A 24,182-nucleotide genomic window follows, 5' to 3' on the forward strand; every position below is an offset into this window, starting at 1 on the left:
TCGGGGGGGAATTGGGGGGAGCACGGTCGGGGGGGAATTGGGGGGAGTACGGTCAGGGGGGAATTGGGGGAGTACTGGTCAGGGGGGAGCGCAGTCCGGGGGGATCGGGGCGTGGTGCGGGGGTGATCGGGGGGGAGGGGGATTATGTGGGGGGGGGGGGGGGGGGAGGGTCGGGGGGGGGGGGGACCGGGGGGGGGGGTCGGGGGGGGGGGGAGCCGGGGGGGGGGGGGGGTGAGCCGGGGGGCGGGGGGGACCGGGGGGGGGGGGGTGATCCGGGGGGGCGGGGAGTGATCGGGGGGGGGGGGGGGGGGAGTTCCGGGGGGGCGGGGGGGAGCGGGGGGGGGGGGGGGTGACCGGGGGGGCGGGGAGTGATCGGGGGGGGGGGGGGGGAGTGATCGGGGGGGGGGTGATCCGGGGGGGCGGGGGGTGATCCGGGGGGGGGGGGGGTGATCCGGGGGGGGCGGGGAGTGATCCGGGGGGGGGGGGGGGCGGGGGGTGATCCGGGGGGTGATCCGGGGGGGGGGGGGGGAGTGATCCGGGGGGGGGGGGGTGACTCGAGCCCCGGGGCCCTCTTACCTCGGCCGTACCCCTGCGTGTGTTTGGCGAAACTCTTCACCACCGCCTCCACCGCCTCCCTCAGCACCGCCCGGCTCCGCTCATCAGTCGGGCCCGGGGCCGCTCCGCCAGCGGGGACAGGGAGAGGGAGAGGCCCAGGTCCAGCTCCGAGCCCGGGCCCGAGCGCTGACACTGAGCCCGGGGCCCCGGGGATCAGGCCCCGGCCCGTCCCGCCGGGTGAAGGCTGCTGAGGGCGAACCGACTCCATCACCGAGCGGAGCAGAGACAAGGCCCGGCCCCGCCCACCGCCCCGTCACTCACAGCCCGGCCCCGCCCACCGCCCCGTCACTCACAGCCCGGCCCCGCCCACCGCCCCGTCACTCACAGCCCGGCCCCGCCCACCGCCCCGTCACTCACAGCCCGGCCCCGCCCACCGCCCCGTCACTCACAGCCCGGCCCCGCCCACCGCCCCGTCACTCACAGCCCGGCCCCGCCCACCGCCCCGTCACTCACAGCCCGGCCCCGCCCACCGCCCCGTCACTCACAGCCCGGCCCCGCCCACCGCCCCGTCACTCACAGCCCGGCCCCGCCCACCGCCCCGTCACTCACAGCCCGGCCCCGCCCACCGCCCCGTCACTCACAGCCCGGCCCCGCCCACCGCCCCGTCACTCACAGCCCGGCCCCGCCCACCGCCCCGTCACTCACAGCCCGGCCCCGCCCACCGCCCCGTCACTCACAGCCCGGCCCCGCCCACCGCCCCGTCACTCACAGCCCGGCCCCGCCCACCGCCCCGCCCGTCACTCACGGCCCGGCCCCGCCCACCGCCCCGTCACTCACCGCCCGGCCCCGCCCACCGCCCCGCCCGTCACTCACAGCCCGGCCCCGCCCACCGCCCCGTCACTCACCGCCCGGCCCCGCCCACCGCCCCGCCCGTCACTCACAGCCCGGCCCCGCCCCCCGGAAGCGGAACCTTTGTGCGGGGAACTCGCGGTTCGGGATTGTGTTTTGGTGCCGCACCGACAGAGGCGGGAAGGGAAGAAAGTTCAGGTACCGGGGACCGAGGGAGGGATCGGGGGATCGGGGGATCGGGGGGTGTCCGGGGGGGGATCGGGCGGGAGATCGGGGGGGGATCGCGGGCTCGGACTGACGCTGCTGCCGTTTCCCCGCAGGGATGGAGTGAGGAGCCGGTGACGATGAGCGGCCGAGGACGAGGCCGGGGGCAGATGACCTTCAACATGGAGGTGGGGATCGGGAAAGGGGAGACGCTCCCCCCGCCCACCCTGCAGCCGCCGCCGCTCTACCCGGTGAGAGCCTGACCCCTGACCTCCTCATAACCATGTGACCCCTGACTCCGTGCCCCCACCTGACCGCATAACCCTGCGACCCCGTGCCCCCTCATGACCCTCTGACCCCTGACCCCTCATTACCCTGTGCCCCCTGACCACATAACCCTGTGACCCCTTGCCCCCTGACCCTGTGCCTCCTCATGACCCTGTGCGCCCCGCCTGACCCCATGCCCCCGACCACATAACCCTGTGACCCCATGCCCCGCCTGACCTTATAACCCTGTGACCCTGTGCCCCGCCTGACCTTATAACCCTGTGACCCCATGCCCCGCCTGACCTTATAACCCTGTGACCCTGTGCCCCGCCTGACCTTATAACCCTGTGACCCCATGCCCCGCCTGACCTTATAACCCTGTGACCCTGTGCCCCGCCTGACCTTATAACCCTGTGACCCTGTGCCCCGCCTGACCTTATAACCCTGTGACCCCGTGCCCCGCCTGACCTTATAACCCTGTGACCCTGTGCCCCGCCTGACCTTATAACCCTGTGACCCCCGTGCCCCACCTGACCTTATAACCCTGTGACCCTGTGCCCCGCCTGACCTTATAACCCTGTGACCCCCGTGCCCCGCCTGACCTTATAACCCTGTGACCCTGTGCCCCGCCTGACCTTATAACCCTGTGACCCCCGTGCCCCTGCCACCCCTGCCCAGTGACCCAGAAAACTACAGACCGGTGAGTTTGACGTCCATTGTGCGTAAAGTTATGGAAACCCTCATTAAAGACAAGACGACAAAATATTTGGATAGAAGTAAAATGATAAATGATTGGGAGGCACGGGGTCACAGGGTCAGGCGGGGGTCACAGGGTTAATGAAGGGCAGGTCTTGCCGGGTTTCTTTGAGCCTGTGACAAAGGAGCTTGTTCGGAGTAAGGCAGCGTGTGTGGTGTACCTGGATTTCAGAAAGGCTTTTGATACCGTGTCTCCGGAGTGTCTATTGACACCACTGTGTCAGCTAATGCGTTCAAGATGGGGCAGAGCTTACAGCAAACACAGTTTTATTTACTCAGCAAACAGCAAAGCAAACATATGTCTATTTATAGAGTCTATTTAAAAAGAGGCTCCATGAACTGCAGCAAACCGAACTCATGACCGAAACTGCAGCAACTTCTCCCGATAAAAGCAGGATCATTTTTCTGGCAAAATGCAATAAGTGGAGGATAGTTATACAATTCAAATTGTGTGGGTAAAATCAATCCCAGTCACTTAAAGCAGGGCGGTCTCCAGGCGTGATTGACAGGGGAATCACCCAATCATTACCCCTCTGGCCGGGAATAGTGGGGTCACTATTTGCAGCCGTTTCTCTGGAAAAGCTGGCATCGAAAAGAAAGAAAGCCTGGATTAGTGGAAATATTTTCCGATGGTTGACTGATTGAACCCAAAGGGTGGGAGTCCAGGGATTGTCATCAGCCTGGGAGAATGTTATCATTGGGGTAAATGATCTAGAGCTCAGAGTCACAAGCACAGTGGCTAAATTATGCAAATGACACAAAGTTAATGAAGGTGGTAGATTCCAAAACTGGGATAAGCTACAGGAGGATTTTGAATATACTTGGGAATTGGGCAGATGAGATTTAATGTAGAGAAATGCAAAGTGCTTGACTTGGAAACAAAAAAATCCAAGAAGGGACGATCCCTTAAATGTAAAAAAAAATGTAATGAAAATGAGAGCGATCTGAGGGTCCTGATTGACAATAAATTGAAACTATGGCAACAATGCTCGGTGACAGTGAGTGAAGCAAATCAGACGTTGGGTCAATATTGAGCCAAAATATTGAGGTAATCCTGCCATTTTATAAACCATTGGTGACCGCACTCAGAATACTGTGAACAGTTGTGGTCGCCACAGTCAAAAAGGATATTGCAGCTATTAAAAGGATACAGAAGAGAGCGACCAGAATGATTGAGGGGGTGGAGGGATTGGATTATGAGGCACCATTGTTCTCACTGGAAGAGAGAAGGTTGAGAGGTGATATGATTGCGGTTTTTAGGATTCTAAAGGGACTGAATAATGTCGACCCTGACAAACAGTTTCACCTTGACCAGAACAGTCGAACCAGAGGACACGGCCTGCGCTCGAAGGGGGTAAATTGGAAACTAATCTGCGGAAACGATAGTTCAGTGAGCGAGTGGTCAGTCTATGGACCAGACTCCCGAGGGAGATGGAGGAAGCAGTTTATATTGATTCATTCAGATGCTAATTTGATTAGATCGTCAAGAAGAAAGGGGGAAGATAATTGATAAACTAATTAAATTTAGAGTGGATAAAGCTGCTGGTCCGAGTGGATTGCATCAACACATTAAAAGAAGTTAGGGAACATACGAATTAAGAGCAGGAGTAGGCCATTCGGCCCCTCGAGCCTGCTCCGCCATTTGATAAGATCATGGCTGATCTGATTGTGACCTCAACCCTACTTTCCCATCTACCTACTATAATCTTTGACTCCCTTGATAATCAGGAATCTATCTAACTCAGCCTTCAAAATATTCACTGACCCTGCCTCCACCGCTCTCTGGGGAAGGGAGTTCCACAGACTCACGATCCTCTGAGAGAGAAAATTTCTCCTCATCTCCGTCTTAAATGGGAGACCCCTTATTTTTAAACTGTGGCCCCTAGTTCTAGTCTCTCCCACAAGGGGAAACATCCTCTCAGCATCTACCCCTTCTAGTCCCCTCTGGATCTTATATGTTTCAATAAGATCACCTCTCATTCTTCTAAACTCCAGTGTATACAGGCCCAACTTGTCCAACCTTTCCTCATAAGATAACCCCCTCATCCCAGGAACCAGTCGAGTGAACCTTCTCTGAACTGCCTCCAAAGCAATTACGTCCTTTCTTAAATAAGGAGACCAAAACTGCACACAGTATTCTAGATGTGGTCTCACCAATGCCCTGTACAACTGTAGCAAAACATCTCGACTTTTATATTCCATTCCCCTTCCAATAAATGACAACATTCCATTTGCCTTCCTAATCACTTGCTGTACCTGCATACTAACTTTTAGTGATTCATGTACTAGGACACCCAGATCCCTCTGTACATCAGAGTTCTGTACATCGTGGATAGCACGTTTAGCGAGTTGGTCACACCGCAGGTAAAGGGTATACAGGCAGGAAGTGAATGGGTGACCACCAGGAAGAGTAAGAGGTGCAGGCAGGTAGTGCAGGGGTCCCCTGTGGCCATCCCCCTCTCAAACAGATATGCCACTTTGGATGCTGTTGGGGGGGATGACTTATCAGGGGAAGGCAGCAGCAGCCAACTTCCTGGCACCACGGGTAGCTCTGCTGCACAGGCTGGGAGGAAAAAGAGTGAAAGAGCTATAGTGCTAGGGGACTCAATTGTAAGGGGAATAGACAGGCGTTTCTGCGGCTGCAACCGAGACTCCAGGATGGTGTGTTGCCTCCCTGGTGCAAGGATCAAGGACGTCTCGGAGCGGCTACAGAACATTTTGGAGGGGGAGGGCAAACAGCCAGCTGTCGTGGTGCACATAGGCACCAACGATATAGGTAAAAAAGGGGATGAGGTCCTAAAAGCAGAATATAGGGAGTTAGGAGGTAAATTAAAAAATAGGACCTCAAAGGTAGTAATCTCAGGATTGCTGCCAGTGCCACGTGCTAGTCAGAGTAGAAATAGGAGGATATTTCAAATGAATACGTGGCTAGAGGAATGGTGCAAGGGGGAGGGATTCAAATTCCTGGGACACTGGAAACGGTTCTGGGGGAGGTGGGACCAGTACAAACCGGACGGTCTGCACCTGGGCAGGGCCGGGACCGCTGTCCTAGGAGGAGTGTTTGCTAGTGCTGTTGGGGAGGGTTTAAACTAAAGTGGCAGGGGGTTGGGAACCTGAGCAGGGAGAGAGAGGAAAGCGTAACAGGAAGGGACAGAAGGTATGGAGTAATAGGTAAAGTGTTAAAAAAGGAAAAAGCAGGAACTAAGCGTCACAAAACAGATTTGAAAGTTCTTTATCTGAATGCACGTAGCATTCGTAACAAAATGGACGAGTTAACGGCACAAATAACTACGTATGGGTATGATCTTGTGGCCTTTACAGAAACATGGCTGCAGGGTGACAACGACTGGGAATTAAATATGCCAGGGTATTTAACAATCAGGAAGGACAGGCAGGAAGGAAGGGGAGGTGGGGTGGCTATGTTAATAAAGGAAGGAATCACTGTAATACAGATAAATGATATTGGGACAAAGCATCAAGATAATGAAACAGTTTGGGTGGAGATAAGGAATAATAAGGGAAAAAAACATTAGTGGGCGTAGTATATAGGCCTCCTAATAGTTGCAACTCTGCTGGAAGAAGTATTAATCAGGAAATAGTCGGGGCATGTAATAAGGGAACAGCTATAATTATGGGGGATTTTAATTATCATATCAACTGGACAAATCAAATTGGGCAGAGCAGCCTTGAGGACGAGTTCATTGAGTGCATCAGGGATGGATTTCTTGAGCAGTATGTAACTGATCCTACAAGGGGGCAGGCAACCTTGGACCTGGTCCTGTGTAATGAGTCAGGATTAATTAATAATGTCCTAGTTAAGGATCCCCTTGGAACGAGCGACCACAACATGGTTGAATTCCATATCCAATTAGAGGGTGAGAAGGTTGATTCTCAAACAAGCGTACTGAGCTTGAATAAAGGAGACTATGATGGTATGAGAGCGGAATTGATTAAAGTGGACTGGGAAAATAGATTAAAGGGTAAGACGGTACATGAGCAGTGGTGTTCATTTAGGGAGTTATTTTACAACTTTCAAAATAAATATATTCCACTGAGGAAAAAAGGGTGTAAAAGAAATGACAGCCATCCGTGGCTAAGTAAAGAAATCAAGGATAGTATCCGACTAAAAACAAGGACATATAAGGTAGCCAAACTTAGTGGGAGGATAGAAGATTGGGAATTCTTCAAAAGACAGCAAAAAGTAACTAAAGGATTGATTAAGAAAGGGAAGTTAGATTATGAAAAGAAATTAGCAAAAAATATAAAAACAGATAGCAAGAGTTTCTATAGTTATATAAAAAGAAAAAGGGTGGCTAAGGCAAACATAGGTCCCTTAGAGGATGAGACCGGGAAATTAATGGTGGGAAACATGGAGATGGCAAAAATGCTGAACAAATATTTTGTTTCAGTCTTTACAGTAGAGGACACTAAGAATATCCCAACACTGGACAAACAGGGGACTCTCGGGGGGGAGGAGCTAAATACGATTAAAATCACTCAGGAGATGGTACTCAGTAAAATAATGGGACTCAAAGCGGATAAATCCCCTGGACCTGATGGCTTCCATCCTAGGGTCTTGAGGGAAGTGGCAGTAGGGATTGTGGATGCTTTGGTGATAGTTTTCCAAAATTCCCTGGGCTCAGGAGAGGTCCCGGCAGATTGGAAAACTGCTAATGTAACACCGTTATTTAAAAAGGGTAGTAGGCAGAAGGCTGGAAATTATAGGCCAGTTAGCTTAACATCTGTGGTGGGTAAAATTTTGGAGTCTATTATTAAGGAGACAGTAATGGAACATTTAGATAAGCATAATTTAATAGGACAAAGTCAGCATGGCTTTATGAAGGGGAAGTCATGTCTGACAAATTTGCTTGAGTTCTTTGAGGATATAACGTACAGGGTGGATAAAGGGGAACCAGTGGACGTCGTGTATTTAGACTTCCAGAAGGCATTCGACAAGGTGCCACATAAAAGATTATTACTTAAGATAAAAAATCACGGGATTGGGGGTAACATTCTGGCATGGGTGGAGGATTGGTTATCGAACAGGAAGCAGAGAGTTGGGATAAATGGTTCATTTTCGGACTGGCAACCAGTAACCAGTGGTGTTCCACAGGGGTCGGTGCTGGGTCCCCAACTCTTTACAATCTATATTAATGATTTGGAGGAGGGGACCGAGTGCAACACATCAAAGTTTGCAGATGATACAAAGATGGGAGGGAAAGTAGAGAGTGAGGAGGACATAAAAAACCTGCAGGGGGATATAGACAGGCTGGGTGAGTGGGCGGAGATTTGGCAGATGCAATATAATATTGGAAAATGTGAGGTTATGCACTTTGGCAGGAAAAATCAGAGAGCAAGTTATTTTCTTAATGGCGAGAGACTGGAAAGTACTGCAGTACAAAGGGATCTGGGGGTCCTAGTGCAAGAAAATCAAAAAGTTGGTATGCAGGTGCAGCAGGTGATCAAGAAAGCCAACGGAATGTTGGCTTTTATTGCTAGGGGGATAGAATATAAAAACAGGGAGGTATTGCTGCAGTTATATAGGGTATTGGTGAGACCGCACCTGGAATACTGCATACAGTTTTGGTCTCCATACTTAAGAAAAGACATACTTGCTCTCGAGGCAGTACAAAGAAGGTTCACTCGGTTAATCCCGGGGATGAGGGGGCGGACATATGAGGAGAGGTTGAGTAGATTGGGACTCTACTCATTGGAGTTCAGAAGAATGAGAGGCGATCTTATTGAAACATATAAGATTGTGAAGGGTCTTGATCGGGTGGATGCAGTAAGGATGTTCCCAAAGATGGGTGAAACTAGAACTAGGGGGCATAATCTTAGAATAAGGGGCTGCTCTTTCAAAACTGAGATGAGGAGAAACTTCTTCACTCAGAGGGTGGTAGGTCTGTGGAATTTGCTGCCCCAGGAATCTGTGGAAGCTATATCATTAAATAAATTTAAAACAGAAATAGACAGTTTCCTAGAAGTAAAGGGAATTAGGGGTTATGGGGAGCGGGCAGGAAATTGGACGTGAAGCTGAGTTCGGATTGGTCAATGCCCTGTGGGTGGCGGAGAGGGCCCAGGGGCTATGTGGCCGGGTCCTGCTCCGACTTCTTGTATTCTTTAGATTTGTGGTTGGGATCAGATCAGCCATGATCTTATTGAATGGTGGAGCAGGCTCGAGGGGCCGATTGGCCTACTCCTGCTCCAATTTCTTATGTTCTTATGTTCTGCAATCTCTCTCCATTTAAATAATATACTGCTTTTCTATTCCTCCTGCCAAAGTGGACAAGTTCACATTTTCCCACATTATACTCCATCTGCCAAATTTTTGCCCACTCACTTAACCTATCTATATCTCTTTGCAGACTCCTTATGTCCTCGTCACAACTTACTTTCCTACCTACCTTTGTGTCATCAACAAGTTTAGCAACCATACATTCAGTCCCTTCATCCAAAGAGATAGCAAGGGCACTATTACATATATATAAAAATTCACTAGAAAAGGGAATAGTGTCAGAGGACTGGCGGACAGTCAATGTGATTCCAATATTTAAAAAGGGAGCTAGAACCAGTCCAGGGAACTATAGAACAATTAGCTTAACGTCGGTGATAGGAAAGATAATGGAATCTTTACTCTAAGATGTAATAGAAAAACATCTAGAAACTGAAAATATAATAAAGAATAGTCAGCACGGATTTCAGAAGGGAAGGTCAGGCTCGACCATCATTGAATTATTTGAAGAAGTAACAGAGAGGGTAGACAAGGGTAATGTCGTAGATGTCATATATTTGGATTTTCAAAAGGCCTTCGATAAGGTACCTTGTAGACACATGAGTAAGGTCAGAGCATGTGGGGTCAGGGGACAGGTAACAGAATGGATAGTAAGCTGACTACAAAACAGAAAACAGAGAGTAGGGTTTAACGGTGGTGGCAGAAGGTGGGAAGTGGTGCTCCACGGGGATCGGTGCTGGGACCACTGGTCATCTCCATTTATATAAATAATTTGGACTGGGGAATCGGAAGTACAATTTCAAAATTTGCGGATGACACCAAATTGGGAAGTGTAGTGAATACTGAGGAAGAAATCGACAAAATACAGGAAGACATTAATAAACTTGCAGAATGGGCGTGTAATTGGCAAATGAATTTCAATCTCGATCAGTGTGAGGTGGTGCTTTATGGTAGGAAGAATAAGGAGGTCACACACTGCTTGGATAATAGTCTAAATGGGGTGGAGGAGCAGAGGGATCTGGGGGGACAGATACAGAAATCATTAAAAGTAGCGACACAGGTTAATAAGGCCATAAAAAGGCAAATCAAGCACTGGGGTTTATTTCTAGAGGGATAGAATTGAAAAGCAGAGAAGTTATGTTAAACTTGTAGAGAACCTTGGTTAGACCACACTTGGAGAATTGTAAACAGTTCTGGTCTCCATGTTATAAAAAGGATATAGAGGCACTGGAGAGGGTGCAAAAAAGATTCACAAGGATGATACCAGAACTGAGAGGTTATAACTAGACGTAGAGAAAATGTTTCCACTTGTGGGGGATTCCAAAACTAGAAGTCATAAATATAAAATAGTCGTTAATAAATCCACTGGGGAATTCAGGAGAAACTTCTTTACCCAGAGAGTGGTGAGAATGTGGAACTCACTATCACATGGAGTGGTTGAGGTGAATAACAGAGATGGATTTAAGGGGAAGCTCGATAAACACATGAGGGAGAAAGGAATAGAAGGATATGGGGAGAGGGTGAGATGGAGTGTGGGAGGGAGGAGGCTCGTGTGGAGCATAAACACCAGCATAGACCAGTTGGGCCGAGTGGCCTGTCTCTGTGCTGTAAATTCCATGTAATTGTAGAAAAATATTTCTTTCAGCAAATAACATTGTGGGATCCAGTCGATGAGTAATTTGAGACATGACCTGTGGTGAGTGTACGAGGCTCGGGAGGAACAGGTGACTTTGGACCTCTGGTTCCCAAAACTCTCCACCACTGGGGGTTTTCCTCGCCTCATGTCTGGGTCTGTTGTAGACTGGTTGATAGATTGATTGCCGTGATTAGTCAACAATTCCACTTCTCATTGTATCCTGCCATTACCAGGATGGTAGGAGGAGAACCAGACTGACCCTGATCTTTTTCCGTCCAGCAATTCCGATGTTCCTGTGGCCCACGTCACCTCCGTGCCCTATGATGTGACCCCGGCAGTGCGGATGGTTTTAAGCAACAGATTCCACTGTGTATAAATGCTAGAATTATCTTCAAATGTAGAAAGTTGGTACGTCTGTGGAGTGAGTGGGCCCCCGGCCCTGTCCAGGATTGCCGGGTCCTGGGCGATGATCCCGTACCCAGGGGAGGGGTGGAAGCCCAGTGTGGAGGGTCAGAGGGGGTCGAGGGCCGTGCGCCTGTGTCTGGGGGTTACCCTGTACCGGGCAATCAGGGAGGACTCCGTACCCCGGGTTTAGGGGGAGCCCTATGCCCAGTGTCGGGGTACAGTGTACCCGGAGTGTGGGGGAGCCCTGTGCCCGGTGTCGGGGTACAGTGTACCCGGAGTGTGGGGGAGCCCTGTGCCCGGTGTCGGGGTACAGTGTACCCGGAGTGTGGGGGAGCCCTGTGCCCAGTGTCGGGGTACAGTGTACCCGGAGTGTGGGGGAGCCCTGTGCCCAGTGTTGGGGTACAGTGTACCCGGAGTGTGGGGGAGCCCTGTGCCCAGTGTTGGGGTACAGTGTACCCGGAGTGTGGGGGAGCCCTGTGCCCAGTGTCGGGGTACAGTGTACCCGGAGTGTGGGGGAGCCCTGTGCCCAGTGTCGGGGTACAGTGTACCCGGAGTGTGGGGGAGCCCTGTGCCCGGTGTCGGGGTACAGTGTACCCGGAGTGTGGGGGAGCCCTGTGCCCAGTGTCGGGGTACAGTGTACCCGGGTTTAGGGGGAGCCCTATGCCTAGTGTCGGGGTACAGTGTACCCGGAGTGTGGGGGAGCCCTGTGCCCGGTGTCGGGGTACAGTGTACCCGGAGTGTGGGGGAGCCCTGTGCCCAGTGTCGGGGTACAGTGTACCCGGAGTGTGGGGGAGCCCTGTGCCCAGTGTCGGGGTACAGTGTACCCGGAGTGTGGGGGAGCCCTGTGCCCAGTGTCGGGGTACAGTGTACCCGGAGTGTGGGGGAGCCCTGTGCCCAGTGTCGGGGTACAGTGTACCCGGAGTGTGGGGGAGCCCTGTGCCCAGTGTCGGGGTACAGTGTACCCGGAGTGTGGGGGAGCCCTGTGCCCAGTGTCGGGGTACAGTGTACCCGGAGTGTGGGGGAGCCCTGTGCCCAGTGTCGGGGTACAGTGTACCCGGAGTGTGGGGGAGCCCTGTGACGAGGGTTGGGAGCGTCTGTCAGGGGAAGGTCTGTAGAGATGATCCTCCCGGGGATTAGGGGTTTGCTTACTCCAGCTCAGTGATGGTTCTCTCTGACCACCTCTGTGTCTCAGTCCCTAGAATTCAAGGCGGTGCCCCTGCAGTCGGGCGAGGAGGCGGAGTACATGCTGGCATTGAAACAGGAGCTGCGAGGAGCGATGAGGAGTCTGCCCTACTACGTCAGACCTGCAGCGCCAAAGAAAGGTACCATGGGTGTTCGGTGTGTGCTCCGCGCGTCGCCCTGCCCTGGCCCGTCGCGCGTCGCCCCATCATGTCACGTGTCCCCACTGCCTTGCCCGGTTGTGTGTCCCCCTGCCCTGTCCCAGCTGCTGCCCTGCTGTTATTTTCCTGTGCCAGCCCCTAAAATGCAGCATAATTAAATGCCTTAGAAATGACCCACCCCTGCCCAGTGAGGGGCCAAATGCCACACCCTCACTAAATAGCACCTCCTGGAGGTTTAAAGGCTGATTTGGAAGTCGGGGACTTGATCTCCAGAGAGGCAAGTTTAGGTGTCCAGGTCTGACACACGGGGAGGAGGAGTCACCGCTGCAATTGCCAAATGCTGGGATTTTGTTGGAGATGGAAGGGTGTGTGTTAATGTGTGTTGTGTGTGTGTGTGTTAATGTGTGTGTTGTGTGTGTGTTGTGTGTGTGTTAATGTGTGTGTTAATGTGTGTTGTGTGTGTGTTAATGTGTGTGTTAATGTGTGTTAGTGTGTGTGTTAATGTGTGTTAATGTGTGTGTTAGTGTGTGTGTTAGTGTGTGTGTTAATGTGTGTGTTAATGTGTGTTGTGTGTGTGTTAATGTGTGTGTTAATGTGTGTTGTGTGTGTGTTAATGTGTGTTGTGTGTGTTAATGTGTGTTGTGTGTGTGTTAATGTGTGTTGTGTGTGTGTGTGTGCCTGAAATGTTCCAGGTTATAAGGTCTTTAGACAGGATCGGGTAAGAGGAGGAGGAGGAGGGTTCGCCATATTGATTACACATACCATTAGAACATTAGCAAGTTTGGATATCGGTCAGGGAATTCTATCAGCAGAGACTCTATGGGTGCAATTGAGGAATAAGAGAGGACTTCAAACTGTAATGGGAGTTGTCAACAGGCCTCCTGACAACAGCAGTGAAGTGGCAGAATGTATTAATTCAGAGATTAGAGAGACTTGCAGCAAAAGCAGAGTTGTTTTATTGGGAGACTCTAATTCTCATCGATTGGGAAGAGCAGAGGATCTCAAATCGGAAAGGGAGTGAATTTCTTGAGTGCATTCGAGAGAGTTTTCTGGAGCAATATGTTCCAGAACCAACAAGAGGACCGGCCATCCTAGATTTAGTGATGAGTAACGAGCCAGACTCCGATAAATGTTCCCTTACTGTCCGATTATTAACTAACGGTGATCATCATAAGATCGAGTTCAATGTTAGGTTTGAAACGGAGAAACTTAACACAGTTACTAAGATTCTCGATTTTGGTAAGGCCAGCCTTAACGGAATGAGACAGAGACTGACGACAGCAAACTGGTCAAAACTGTTCATAGTTATCATAGTAGGTACAGCACAGAAGGAGGCCATTCGACCCATCGTGCCTGTGCCGGCTCTTTGAAAGAGCTGTCCAATTAGTCCCACTTCCCCTGCTCTTTCCCCAGAGCCCTGTAAATTTTTCCCCTTCAAGTATTTATCCAATTCCCTTTTGAAAGTTATTATTGAATCTGCTTCCACCGCCCTTTCAGGCAGCGCATTCCAGATCAGAACAACTCGCTGCGTAAAAAATGTTTCCTCATCTCCTCCTCTGGCTCCTTTGCCAATCACCTTAAATCTGTGTCCTCTGGTTCCCGACCCTCCTGCCTCTGGAAACAGTTTCTCCTTATTTACTCTATCAAAACCCTTCATGATTTTGAACCCCTCGATTAAATCTCCCCTTAACCTTCTCTGTTCTAAGGAGAACAATCCCAGCTTCTCCAGTCTCTCCACATAACTGAAGTCCCTCATCCCTGGAACAATTTTAGTAAATCTCCTCTGCACCCTCTCCAGGGCCTTGACATCCTTCCTAAAGTGTGGTGCCCAGAATTGTTCACAATATTCCAACTGGGGCCTAACCAGTGATTTATAAAGGTTTAGTATAACTTCCTTGTTTTTATACTCTATGCCTCTATTAATAAAGCCCAGAATCCATTATGCTTTTTAACAGCCTTCTCAATTTGTCCTGTCACCTTCAAAGATTTGTGTACATACACCCCCAGGTCTCTCTGTTCCTGCACCCCCTTTAAAATTGTACCATTTAGTTTATATTGCCTCTCCTCATTCTTCCTACCAAAATGAATCATTTCACACTTCTCTGCATTAAATTTCATCTGCCATGTGTCTGCCCATTTCACCAGTCTGTCTCTGTCCTCCTGAAGTCTGTTACTATCCCCCACATTGTTTACTACATTCCCGAGTTTTGTGTCATCTGCAAACTTTGAAATTAGACCCTCTATACCCAAGTCTAGGTTTTAATATATATCAAGTATTGGGTAAAACTACAGATGAACAGTGAGAGATGTTCAACAGAGAATTTAGCCTAATACAGGACCAGTATATACACCTAAGGGGCAAGAGCTCCACTTACCAAATAAAACAGCCATGGTGGACAAAAGAGGTGAGAGACAACATAAAACTAAAGGAAAGAGCATTCAAAAGTGCAAAGAATAGTGTAGATCCAGAGGACTAGGAGAAAGATAAAGAACAGCAGAGGAAGACAAAAAAATAGTAAGAAATTTCCGAGGGATATCAAGATTAACACAAAAGATTTTCCAATTATATTAGAAGAAAGAGGGTAATGTGGGACCTTTAAAAACAGACGCAGGTAATATTGCAAATGAAAATAAGGAAATGTCAGACTTGTGCACCCCCAGGTCTCTCTGTCTTCTACCGCCTAACCAATCTCCTAATTAGGTCAATAATTTGCCTTCAATTCCATGTGCTTGATTGGCACCCCATCCCCCACCCTAAACATTCACTCCCTTCACTACCGGCGCACCGTGGCTGCAGGATGCACTGCAGCAACTCGCCAAGGCTTCTTCGACAGCACCTCCCAAACCCGCGACCTCTACCACCTAGAAGGACAAGAGCAGCAGGCACATGGGAACAACACCACCTGCACGTTCCCCTCCAAGTCATACACCATCCCGACTTGGAAATATATCGGCCGTTCCTTCATCATCGCTGGGTCAAAATCCTGGAACTCCCTTCCTAACAGCACTGTGGGAGAACCGTCACCACACGGACTGCAGCGGTTCAAGAAGGCGGCTCACCACCACCTTCTCAAGGGCAATTAGGGATGGGCAATAAATGCCGGCCTCGCCAGCGATGCCCACATCCCATGAACGAATAAAAAAAGACTTGTTGAATAATTATTTTGTGTCAGTCTTCAGAGGATAATATACCTGATATTCCAGGGAAACCAATCATAAATCAAGGACTGGAACTCACTAAAGTTAACGGAAGCAAAAAAACAGTATTAGAAAAAATAATGGCACTAAAGACTGACCAATCCCCAGGACCTGATGGTTTTCACCCCAGGGTTTTAAAGGCAGTAGGTGAGGAAATTGGAGATGCTTTAACCATAATCTTCCAAAGCTCTCTCGATTCAGGAATTGTCCCTTTAGATTGGAAAATTGCAAATGTAACTCCATTATTTAAGAAACGTGATAGAGAGAAACCAGGAAATTATAGACCTGTTAGTCTAACGTCGGTTGTGGGGAAGTTATTGGAATCTATAATTAAGGACAGAGACTGAGCACTTAGAGAAATCTGAGCTGATTAGAGGAGTCAACATGGATTTGTAAAGGGTGGGTCGTGTCTAATGGACCCAATGGAATTTATTGAGGAAGTACCTATAGTAGTAGACGGGAATGTCTACGGATGTAGTTTATATGGACTTCCAGAAGGCATTCGATAAGGTTCCACATAAGAGAATGTTCACTAATTCTAAAGCTCATGGAATTGAAGGCAAATTATTGACCTGTTTAGGAGATAGGTTAGAGGGTAGGAGACAGAGAGTAGGGAGAATGGGTCTGTACTCGAATGGGAAGGAAGTGAGGAGTGGTGTCTCACAGGGATCAGTGCTGGGGACTCAACTATTCACTCTCTTTATTAATGACTTAGATAACACAATAGAGAGCCATATATCCAAGTTTGCCGATGACACAAAGATTGGTGACATAGTAAGTAGTGTAGAGGGCAGGATAAAATTACAAAGGGACGTTGATAGATTAGGTGAGTGGGCAAAACTGGGGCAGATGGATTTCAGCACAGGTAAGTGTGAGATCGTCCATTTTGGACCAAAAAAGGATTGATCGGAGTATTTAGCTCAATTAATAATTTTAAATCTGAGATCGATAGATTATTGTTAGCCAAGGGCATTAAGGGATATGGAGCCAAGCTGGGTGGTTGGAGTTGGATACTGATCAGCCATGATCTCATTGAATGGCGGAACAGGCTGGAGGGGCTGAATGGCCTCTTCCTGTTCCTGTTCCTGTGTGTGTTAGTGTTGTGTGTGTGTGTGTGTGTGTGTGTGTTTTCTGCCTGGATGATGGTTCTTGACCCCTGCTTGTAGAATCACTGAATACCCACGGACACTGTACTGGATCAGTTCTGTTCCGAACAGTTACTTTTTCTCTCTGTTTTTGCCCTGTGTGATTCACTTTTCAGGGCAGTGCTGCTGTGAATAGTTGCACCTATTAATGGCCCACAATTTGCTGTCAAAATAACAGTGAGGCTAACAGTGCTTGCCGTTAGGGGGCAGAAGTTATGCTGCAGCTATACAAAAACCCTGGTTAGACCGCACCTGGAGTACTGTGAGCAGTTCTGGGCACCGCACCTTCGGAAGGACATATTGGCCTTGGAGGGAGTGCAGCGTAGGTTTACTAGAATGATATCCGGACTTCAAGGGTTAAGTTATGAGGAGAGATTGCACAAATTGGGGTTGTAGTCTCTGGAGTTTCGAAGGTTAAGGGGTAATCTGATCGAAGTTTATAAGATATTAAGGGGAACGGATAGGGTGGATAGAGAGAAACTATTTCCGCTGGTTGGGGATTCTAGGAGTGGGGGGCACAGTCTAAAAATTAGAGCCAGACCTTTCAGGAGTGAGATTAGAAAACATTTCTACACACAAAGGGTGGTAGAAGTTTGGAACTCTCTTCCGCAAACGGCAATTGACACTAGCTCAATTGCTAAATTTAAATCTGAGATAGATAGCTTTTTGGCAACCAAAGGTATTAAGGGATATGGGCCAAAGGCAGGTATATGGAGTTAGATCACAGATCAGCCATGATCTTATCAAATGGCAGAGCAGGCACGAGGGGCTGAATGGCCTACTCCTGATCCTATGTTATTTTTGCACAAATGCTGCAGCAACTTCAGACGAGGGGCAGATGTACGGTTAAATGTGAAGATCCAGAAGTTGCTGTCCGAGGGGCTTCTGCTCCACTGTTAGCTTCAGGAAAATGGCACCTCACTGTCTGCCTCACCAATGACATGCATTGAACAGCGAGAAGTATTTTCACGGTAGATACGAACTAAACAGAAAGTGAAGTCAAGTCATTTCAGCCTAAGTCGCCTTTTAACAATGTGTTAATTACTGCCAGTCAACCTCTCTGGCACCGAAAATTACAAGTGGGCAGTCTCGTCCCTTCGGGTTTTAATCGTTGTTGGAGATTTTACCTTAACTTTCTGTTCTTTTTTCCCTCTCTCTTAATCCAATCTTTCTTTCCCTCTCTTTATTTCTCTTTCTGATTTGTCGTTGAATTCACCAGAAAAGCTATGTTAAACTTGTATGGAACCTTGCTTAGACCACACTTGGAGAATTGTGCACAGTTCTGGTCTCCATATTATAAAAAGGATATAGAGGCACTGGAGAGGGTGCAGTAAAGATTCATAAGGATGATACCAGAACTGAGAGGTTATAACTATCAGGAAAGACTGAACAGGCTGGGACTCTGTTCTCCAGAAGTGAAGGCTGAGGTGTGACCTGAGGTTTTTAAGATAATGAAAGGGTTTGATAGGGTAGACGTAGAGAAAATGTTTCCACTTGTGGGGGGAGACCAGAACTAGGGGGCCATAAATATAAGATCGTCACTAATAAATCCAATAGGGAATTCAGGAGAAACTTCTTTGTCCAGAGAGTGGTGAGAATGTGGAACTCACTCCCACATGGAGTGGTTGAGGTGAATAGTGTAGATGGATTTAAGGGGAAGCTCGATAAACATGAGGGAGAAAGGAATAGAAGGATATGGGGAGAGGGTGAGATGGAGTAGGGAGGGAGGAGGCTCGTGTGGAGCATAAACACCAGCACGGACCAGTTGGGCCGAATGGCCTGTTTCTGTGCTGTTGACCCGATGGAACTCGAATTTATACTTCCTGATTCAGACTCTGCGCTGTTCATTTCCCAATCCTTCAGTCTGATTGATTCCGGAGATACCCAGTTGCTTGTCCTGTTCACACAGATTCCAGATGCGCTGTAGGGGGCGTCGTGCTGTTTCCATCTTCCACTTCCAGCAAGTTGCTGCTAACTAAGGGTGTGTAACAGATCCGATGTGACACCAATTGATAATCAATATCTCATTTATTAATAGTCAAATCAAACATGTAAAGACATCAAAGATCAAAACAATATTACCCTGTTTGATCTCCGGGCAGAGGTCATAATTAAGTTGGCGACGTGGTCATTCCACATTTGCCGACAGTGATGAGGTGGTCTCCTGACAGCTGGGTGGGCTTTGCTGATTCCTCGGCCCTGAACTCAAAGGACCTCTGGACCGGGAGCCAATGTAGGTCAGCGAGCACAGGGGGTGATGGGAGAACGGGACTCGGTGTGAGTTAGGATACGGGGCAGCAGAGTTTTGGATGAGCTCAAGTTCATAGCAGAGGCACTATTACATTTATATAAAAATTCACCAGGAAAGGGAATAGTACCAGAGGACTGGCGGACAGTTAAAGTGGTTCCTATATTTAAAAAGGGAGCTAGAACCAGCTTAACGTCTGTGGTAGGAACGATAATGGAATCCTTACTCAAACTAGAAACTGATAATATTGCTCTGTATTAACAATATTCCTCTTGCTTTGTATTAACTGCACCCCCCAATTTGTCGTCCGCAAATTTTGAAATTATGCTTCCAAATCCCCAGTCCAAATCGTTAATGTAAACGGAGACCAGCAATGGTCCCAGCACCAATCCCCATGGAACACCACTTCCCACCTTCCACCACCACCTTTAACCCTTACTCTGTTTCTGATTTCTAGCCAGCTTGTTATCCATTCTGCTATCTGTCCCCTTTCACCATATATGGAATAATACTCATACGACCCTCATAGATTAACAAAGTTGTTTTCCAAAGAATTCAAGAGGGTCCACGTGTTTTAACATTACTCATCAAACCACAAGACCCTTTGCACGGTTGTTTTTCAAGGCGACCAGTTTGTTTGACCGCACTTGTCCAGCGAGCTTGTCCTTATCCTGATCTTATCGCTAACTTTGGATTATTGTTCCTCTTTTACCACATAGCTTCACAATGAGGGTAACAAGGGTCAGTCACTGGTCAAAGGTTAACTGTTTACAATTCAGCAAAATACGCAGCACAGCCTGCAGAGCATGATGTAGCATTAAGAGAATGCCACCCTAAACATTCACTCCCTTCACCACCGGCGCACTGTGGCTGCAGTGTGTACCATCCACAGGATGCACTGCAGCAACTCGCCAAGGCTTCTTCGACAGCACCTCCCAAACCCGCGACCTCTACCACCGAGAAGGACAAGGGCAGCAGGCACATGGAAACAACACCACCTGCACGTTCCCCTCCAAGTCACACACTGTCCCGACTTGGAAATATATCGGCCGTTCCTTCATCGTCGCTGGGTCAAAATCCTGGAACTCCCTTCCTAACAGCACTGTGGGAGAACCTTCACCACACGGACTGCAGCGGTTCAAGAAGGCGGCTCACCACCACCTTCTCAGGGGGCAATTAGGGATGGGCAATAAATGCCGGCCTCGCCAGCGACGCCCACATCCCATGAACGAATAAAAGAAAGCATTAAGAAAAAAATGTCAATATTCCCTATTTCTAATATTCTTACAGGCAGGTACCATTCGTCGCCCCCGCTACAGCAAATTCTGGGCCATTGTTACCGGTTACGCAGTCCGTGAGCAGGGAGGTGCTGCAGGAAGTCTCTGCTTCAAACTGACAACTGGAATGGGTTAATTTAGTGATCTGTTGGGCAGATGTCAAGGCTGCTGCAAACACGCGGTGAAAGATGTGTTGTTGTTTCAACAGATATTGAGCGATACTCCGATAAATACCAGTCCTCCGGGCCAACTGATAACACGATCGAATGGAATCCTGGTGGGTGAGAAACCCTTCATCGGCTGTGTATATCACCTGTAACCTGGGCTGCTCCCTGCGGGGAATCACCTGCAGGATGCTACTGATGCTTTGACTCCCTATAAGAAGTTTCGGTCCTTAAAAGATAAATGAAATTTCACACAGCCATGAATGGAAAGTACTGCATATTGATGAAAAATGGCCCACCAAAAATATACTCGAAAGCAGCCAAGCTCATGTGAACATAGGAACAGGAGGAGGCCATTCAGCCCCTCGAGGCTGTTCCGCCAGTCAGTGATTGGTTAGAGGCCTGATGATAATTGCACTGGGGCACACAGGCATTTTAAAGTATACAATCCGGCCTTATTTTTATATTTCCATTCATTATAAATTCTGTGTCACGTTTCGACAGCCTATGTAAACGCTGTGATTACACTCTGCTGCCAGTAGTGGGGGGGGGCATAATTCCAGTCTGATCAGCTTCAGGAGGCAGGTTCCATTTAAAATGTGGACACGAGTTTCTCAGAGAAAAAGTTGACCAGCGATGCGTCCGATTTTGAACATAGAATCATAGAAAATTACAGCACAGAAGGAGGCCATTCGGCCCATTGTGTCCGTGCCGGCCGAAAAAGAGCCACCCAGCCTAATCCCACTTTCCAGCACTTGGTCCGTAGCCCTGTGGGTTTCGGCACTTCAGGTGCACATCCAGGTACTTTTTAAATGAGTTGAGGGTTTCTGCCTCTCCCACCCTCTCAGGCAGTGAGTTCCAGACCCCCACCACCCTCTGGGTGAAAACATTTCTCCTCAGCTCCCCTCTAATCCTTCTACCAATTACTTTAAATCTATGCCCCCTGGTCACTGACCCCTCTGCTAAGGGAAATAGGTCCTCCCTATCCACTCTATCGAGGCCCCTCATAATTTTATACACCTCAATTAAATCTCCCCTCAGCCTCCTCTGTTCCAAAGAAAACAACCCCAGCCTATCCAATCTTTCCTCATAGCTAAAATTCTCCAGTCCCGGCAACATCCTCGTAAATCTCCTCTGCACCCTCTCGAGTGCAGTCACATCTTTCCTGTAATGTGGTGACCAGAACTGTACACAGTACTCAAGCTGTGGTCTAACTAGTGTTTTATACAGTTCTAGCATAACCTCCCTGCTCTTATATTCTATCTTAAACGGACGGGCCTGGATTGTCACAGGGAGTGAGACAGCGCACTCACACTGCACACTGGTTACAGGCGGGTCCAAGAGAGACCTCGACTATCACACATTGCTTTGAGAGTGCAGCTGAGTCTGTCTGCACTCTGTAAACTTGTCAGTTATGTCGTGTTTCTAAAATACCTGGGACCTCCCGAGAGCTTTTTATTCCGATTCTCGTTCCTCGCAGTCTCGGACGTGAGCTGTGGGCTGCTGTCTGCTCCAGACGCTCTCCCCTCACCTCTCTCTCAGATCTGGAAGTTGATTCCGCAGTTTACTAAGCTTTGTACAGTGGGAACGGAAATTACAATTGAAACTGAGCTTTTGGCATGCGGGATATGTGGCAGATTCCTGCTCCATTCCCATCAAACTGCTGACCACCCAACTTCCCTTCCTGGCCCCCACGTTATCTGATATTGTTAACGGTTCCCTCTCCTCATGTACAGTCCTCCTCCCCTTTAAATCTGCTGTCGTCAGCCTCCTCAAAAAACCCACCCTTGACCCTCTGTCCTTGCAAACTATCCCCCCATTTCCAGCCTTCCTTTCCTCCCCAAAGTCCTTGAACATGTCGTCGCCTCCCAAATCCAAGCCCATCTTTCCTCATGTTTGAATTCCTCCAATCAGGTTCCTGCCCCTGCCACGGGGCTGAAACGTCCCTGATCACACTCACAAATGACATCCTCTGTGACAGTGACGTTGGTAAACTCTCCCTCCTCATCCTTCTCGACCTGTCTGCAGCCTCTCACACGGTTGACCACACCATCCTCCTCCAACTCCTCTCCTCCGTCGTCCAGCTGGGTGAGACTGTCCTCCCCTGGTTTCATTCCTATCTATCCAATTGTAGCCGGAGAATTACCTGCAATGGCTTCTCTTCCTGCTCCCACACCGTTACCTCTGGAGTCCCCCGAGGATCTATCCTCGGCCCCCTCCTATTCCTCACCTACATGCTGCCCCTCGGTGACATCATCCAAAACACAACGTCAGATTCCACATGTACTCTGACAACACCCAGCTCTACCTCACCACCACCTCTCCCGACCCCTCCACTCTCTCTGATTTCTCGCACTGCTTGTCCGATATCCAGTCCTGGATGAGCAGAAATTTCCTTCAATTAAATATTGGGAAGACTGAAGCCATTGTCTCCGGTCCCCTCCACAAACTCCGTTCCCTCGCCACCGACTCCATCCCTCTCCCTGACCACTGTCTGAGGCTGAACCAGACCGTCCACAACCTCACCGTCCGATTTGACCCTGAGATGAGCTTCTGACCCCATATCCTCTCCATCACCAAGACCGCCTACTTCCACCTCTGTAACATCGCCCGTCTCCGCCCCCTGCCTCAGCTCATCTGCTGCTGAAACCCTCATCCATGGTATTAGAACTTCCAGACTGGACTATTCCAATGCTCTCCTGGCTGGTCTCCCATCTCCCACCCTCCATAAACTTCAACTCAAACTCTCCTGCCCCGTATCCTAACTCACACTGAGTCCCGTTCACCCATCACCCCCCCTGTGCTCACTGACCTACATTGGCTCCCGGTCCGGCAATGCCTCGATTTTAAAATTCTCATCCATGTGTTCAAATCCCTCCATGGCCTCATCTCTCCCTATCTCTGTAACCTGCTCCAGCCCCTACAACACCCCCTCCCCCAACCCACAAACTTTCTGTTCCTCCGATTCTGGCCTTGTGCATCCCCTTCTCCCCCCTCAGTGGCTGCCGTGCCTCCAACCACCTAGGCCACACGCTCTGCAGTTCCTCCCCTAAACCTCTCCGCCTCCCTCACCTTTGACCCAGCTTTTGGTCGCCTCTCCTAATCCCTCCGTTAGCTCAGCGCCCATTTGCTCTGAGCACCTCTGTGAAGAGGTTTGGGACATTTCTCTGTGTCCTGCGGAAGTGGAAGTTGTCGGATGTACAGCTGGGAGCGGAGAGTGCAGAGCTGCAGGAATCAGGCTGAGACTGTAGCCGTGCTGCTCAAACCTCCCTTCGTTAATGGGCGCTGGGGGCAGTGAGGAAAACCCCGGGGAGTGAAGAGTTAAGGAGCCCAAACTCGGCCTCTGGATAGGAGGGGGTTAAAGGGAGCATCTCACCTCAAGTTGTTCGAAGCTCCGAGTTTTTGAAAACACCATTTTTCTTTCAATTATTTGACAGCAGACTGTCGGCCCTCCAATCCCGGGACTGTGCCCCACGCAGGGATACAGGAGCTGAGGATTAACCATGAGCCTGTTTGTAGCAATCTACCAATTCCCCATTAACCCTCGATTGCACTGAGAGAGAAAGAAAGGCACAACCTCAAAGCCAATAAAATACTTTTGAACTGTTGTTGTTTGTAATATAGGAAATACAAAATTGTGACCAGCAATCAGATAAATGACCAATTAAACTGTGTTTTAGTGATAAATATTGGCCCCAGGACACCTCCCCTGCTTTTCATTGAAGGAGTGCTCATGGGACCTTTTACATCCACCTGAGAGGGTAGACGGGGCCTCACTAACTTCTCATCCGAAAGGCAGCTCCTCCGACAGTGCTGCACTCCCTCAGTGTTGCACTGGGAGTGTCGGCCTGGATTATGGGCTCTCGTCTCTGGAGTGGGGCTCGAACCCATGACCTTCGGACTCAG

At 49.6% G+C, this 24,182-nt stretch overlaps 2 protein-coding genes across 2 annotated transcripts in view; one reads left to right on the plus strand and one right to left on the minus strand.

The window, feature by feature from the left end:
* The window catches only part of rbm8a (RNA binding motif protein 8A), a 17,261-nt gene extending 16,438 nt beyond the window's left edge, over positions 1-823 (minus strand). The window contains exon 1 of the mRNA XM_067978101.1: positions 577-823. Within this exon, the coding sequence (XP_067834202.1) occupies positions 577-823 (247 nt within the window). The remainder of the gene's footprint in view (positions 1-576) is intronic.
* A 694-nt stretch (positions 824-1,517) lies between these two features.
* polr3glb (RNA polymerase III subunit GL b) overlaps positions 1,518-24,182 on the plus strand; it is a 34,276-nt gene continuing 11,611 nt past the window's right edge. Inside the window, exons 1-4 of the mRNA XM_067978099.1 lie at positions 1,518-1,602; positions 1,725-1,859; positions 12,097-12,226; positions 20,321-20,389. Coding sequence (XP_067834200.1) covers positions 1,749-1,859; positions 12,097-12,226; positions 20,321-20,389 — 310 coding nt within the window. The 5' untranslated portion in view covers positions 1,518-1,602; positions 1,725-1,748. The remainder of the gene's footprint in view (positions 1,603-1,724; positions 1,860-12,096; positions 12,227-20,320; positions 20,390-24,182) is intronic.

The sequence above is a fragment of the Heptranchias perlo genome, unplaced genomic scaffold, assembly GCF_035084215.1.
Source record: "Heptranchias perlo isolate sHepPer1 unplaced genomic scaffold, sHepPer1.hap1 HAP1_SCAFFOLD_223, whole genome shotgun sequence".
In the NCBI taxonomy this organism is placed as follows: domain Eukaryota; kingdom Metazoa; phylum Chordata; class Chondrichthyes; order Hexanchiformes; family Hexanchidae; genus Heptranchias; species Heptranchias perlo.